The 2,500-nt window shown below is 48.2% G+C and overlaps 1 protein-coding gene across 1 annotated transcript in view; it reads right to left on the reverse strand.

Annotated features, from left to right (window-relative positions):
* The window catches only part of LOC143279456 (uncharacterized), a 26,324-nt gene that overhangs the window by 712 nt on the left and 23,112 nt on the right, over positions 1–2,500 (reverse strand). The window contains exon 2 of the mRNA XM_076583500.1: positions 1–837. This exon is cut by the window's left edge and continues 712 nt beyond it. Within this exon, the coding sequence (XP_076439615.1) occupies positions 230–837 (608 nt within the window). The 3' untranslated portion in view covers positions 1–229. The remainder of the gene's footprint in view (positions 838–2,500) is intronic.

The following is a 2,500-nucleotide window of genomic DNA, read 5'->3' on the forward strand; positions in this document are numbered from 1 at the left end:
TGTGTGTGTGTGTGTGTGTGTGTGTGTGTGTGTGTGTGTGTGTGTGTGTGTGTGTGTGTGTGTGTGTGTGTGTGTGTGAGCGCGTGCTTGTTCGCTTGCTCGATCGCTCATGCATGAATCATCTGTTCGTCTATAACGAACGAAATCACGAACTGGCGCCGTTTCCCAACGAGTCCTTGTTGTGTTGCCGATGCTGGTCTCTCAGCATCTTCACCCTCCCTGCCGCCAGTCACGTGGTCTGACCGAAGTACGGGTAGTAGACGGAATGAGCGGCAGCCGCCCCGTTTCCGTGGTAAGCCCCGTGCGCCCTCAGCAAGCCCAGGGGTCCGAGCAGACCAGGGTTGTGCAGGTAAGGGTGCAGGGTCTGTCCGTACAGCATACCTGCCGCGTAGGGCGAGGAGAAGGTGCTGAGAGATCCAGGGGAGGGCGGCACCGTGGGGCTGTTGACGTCCAGCCCCGGGTTCTGCTTCTTCCACTTGGTGCGACGGTTCTGGAACCAGATCTTCACCTGAGTCTCCGTCAGGTTCAGCGACAGCGCCAGGTTGAGTCTCTCGCACACGGACAGGTAGCGCGTCGTCTTGAACTTGTTCTCCAGCGCTACCAGCTGCTCGTAGGTGAAGGCCGTGCGAGCTCGTCGGGGCTTGCCTTGCTTGTCAACGCCCCCTCCTCCTCCTCCGCTTCCTCCGGAGATGTTGCCGTCGCTGCCTTTCTTGTCCCTTTTGCCGTCGTCAGGACCCCCGTCTGCGGAGTCCATGCCATCTTTACGATCATCGTCGCCGTCGTCATCGAAGTTGTCGTGGGAAGAGTCGAGGGATTCTTCGTCATCGCGAAGCCCGCCTGGAAATGAAAAACAGGATGGAAATGAAATTGAGGGTCGTATTTTGTTATTACTGTTGTTTTTGTTTTTTTTCCTTCTCCCTTCCTCTCTACTTACTCTCCCTCTCTCTTGCTCTCTGTCTTCTTTGGATTACTCTCTCTCTCTCTCTCTGTTTCACATACATGTGTGTGTGTGTGTGTGTGTGTGTGTGTGTGTGTGTGTGTGTGTGTGTGTGTGTTGTGGTTGTTGATTTTGCCGCTGCACTGGCTTGTTTGTGTAGTGTATTCCACACAACATGATACTCTGCATCGTCACACACACACACACACACACACACACACACACACACACACACACACACACACACACACACACACACACACACACACACACACACACACACATTGCACAAACAAGCCATTGCAGTGGCAAAACCAACAACCACAAAATATTCATACACACACGTCAACATCACAATATTTCCACTCTCTGCGCTACAGCATTCAGAGACCGAACGAGAGAGAGAGAGAGAGAGAGAGAGAGAGAGAGAGAGAGAGAGAGAGAGAGAGAGAGAGAAAACACATACACTACACACACGTAGCATGCCGATGGCTTATCAGAGTCTCTGGGGCTATGCCCCACTGAGAAAGTAGCGTGGCTCCATAATTCGCTGCTAACAGAGCGACCTAAGCACAATAGAGGCCTCCTTCTTCTCCCACATTCACGCGCGCTCAGCCGTGAAATATGCCAGCATTTTTACCTGACAAAATCCGCGCAACGCTAACACACGATTATTTGTTTTCCCGTTCTGCCTTCTGCCTAATCTGTTGGCGCATCGTAATGGTTTTTTCTTCTACCCCCCCCTCCCCCCCTCTCTCTCTCTCTCTTTCTCTCTCGCTGTCTCTTGTAGACATACCTCCCATGTGTATATATACAAGGGATGTGGGATTTTTTTTTTCTGGTAGGTCGGAGTCTGGAACTGGTATATATGTACAGTGATACAGTTGCAGTATTGTGTTGTTGGGTCTGTGTGTGTTTCTGAGGTTGTTTTTTGTTGTTGTTTTTTTGTTCTTTTTTTCTTGTTGCATATGTTTGTGGAGGTGGGGTGGGGTGGAGGGTGGAGGGTGGAGGTGTGTGTGTGTGTGTGGGGGGGGGGGGGGGCGGGGGGGGGGGGGGTTGAGGTGTTGCACGGGTCTGTTCTGTGTCCGAGTGTGTGAGTGAGTGTGTATGTGTGAGACATTTAGAGTATATCCTTAAGTCTTCTTTTATATTATCATTTAATAAATTGCATACGTACGTCAAATATGGTTGATATTTCTATTAATAAAAAAAACACCCAGAAACAAAAACAACAAAAAACAACAAAACACACACACACACACACACACACACACACACACACACACACACACACACAAACAAACACGATAAAATGTTTGGTTGGTTGGTTCCATTCAAGAATCTAATATGCATGTTATATAGATAGATAGATTTCTTTTCTTTACAGTCATACACGTTCCCTTTCCCGCCACAATACAAGCCACTTCTTTAACTATTCAAACACGGTGGGTATAGAAAAACAAAAAAAACAAAAAAAAAAAGAAAAAGAAAAGTATCTTTAGAAAAAAAAGTTAAGCAAGTAAGTAAAACATGAAAAAAAAGCAACAAAAAAAAAAAAAAGCG

The sequence above is a fragment of the Babylonia areolata genome, chromosome 2 (assembly GCF_041734735.1).
Source record: "Babylonia areolata isolate BAREFJ2019XMU chromosome 2, ASM4173473v1, whole genome shotgun sequence".
Lineage (NCBI taxonomy): Eukaryota > Metazoa > Mollusca > Gastropoda > Neogastropoda > Buccinidae > Babylonia > Babylonia areolata.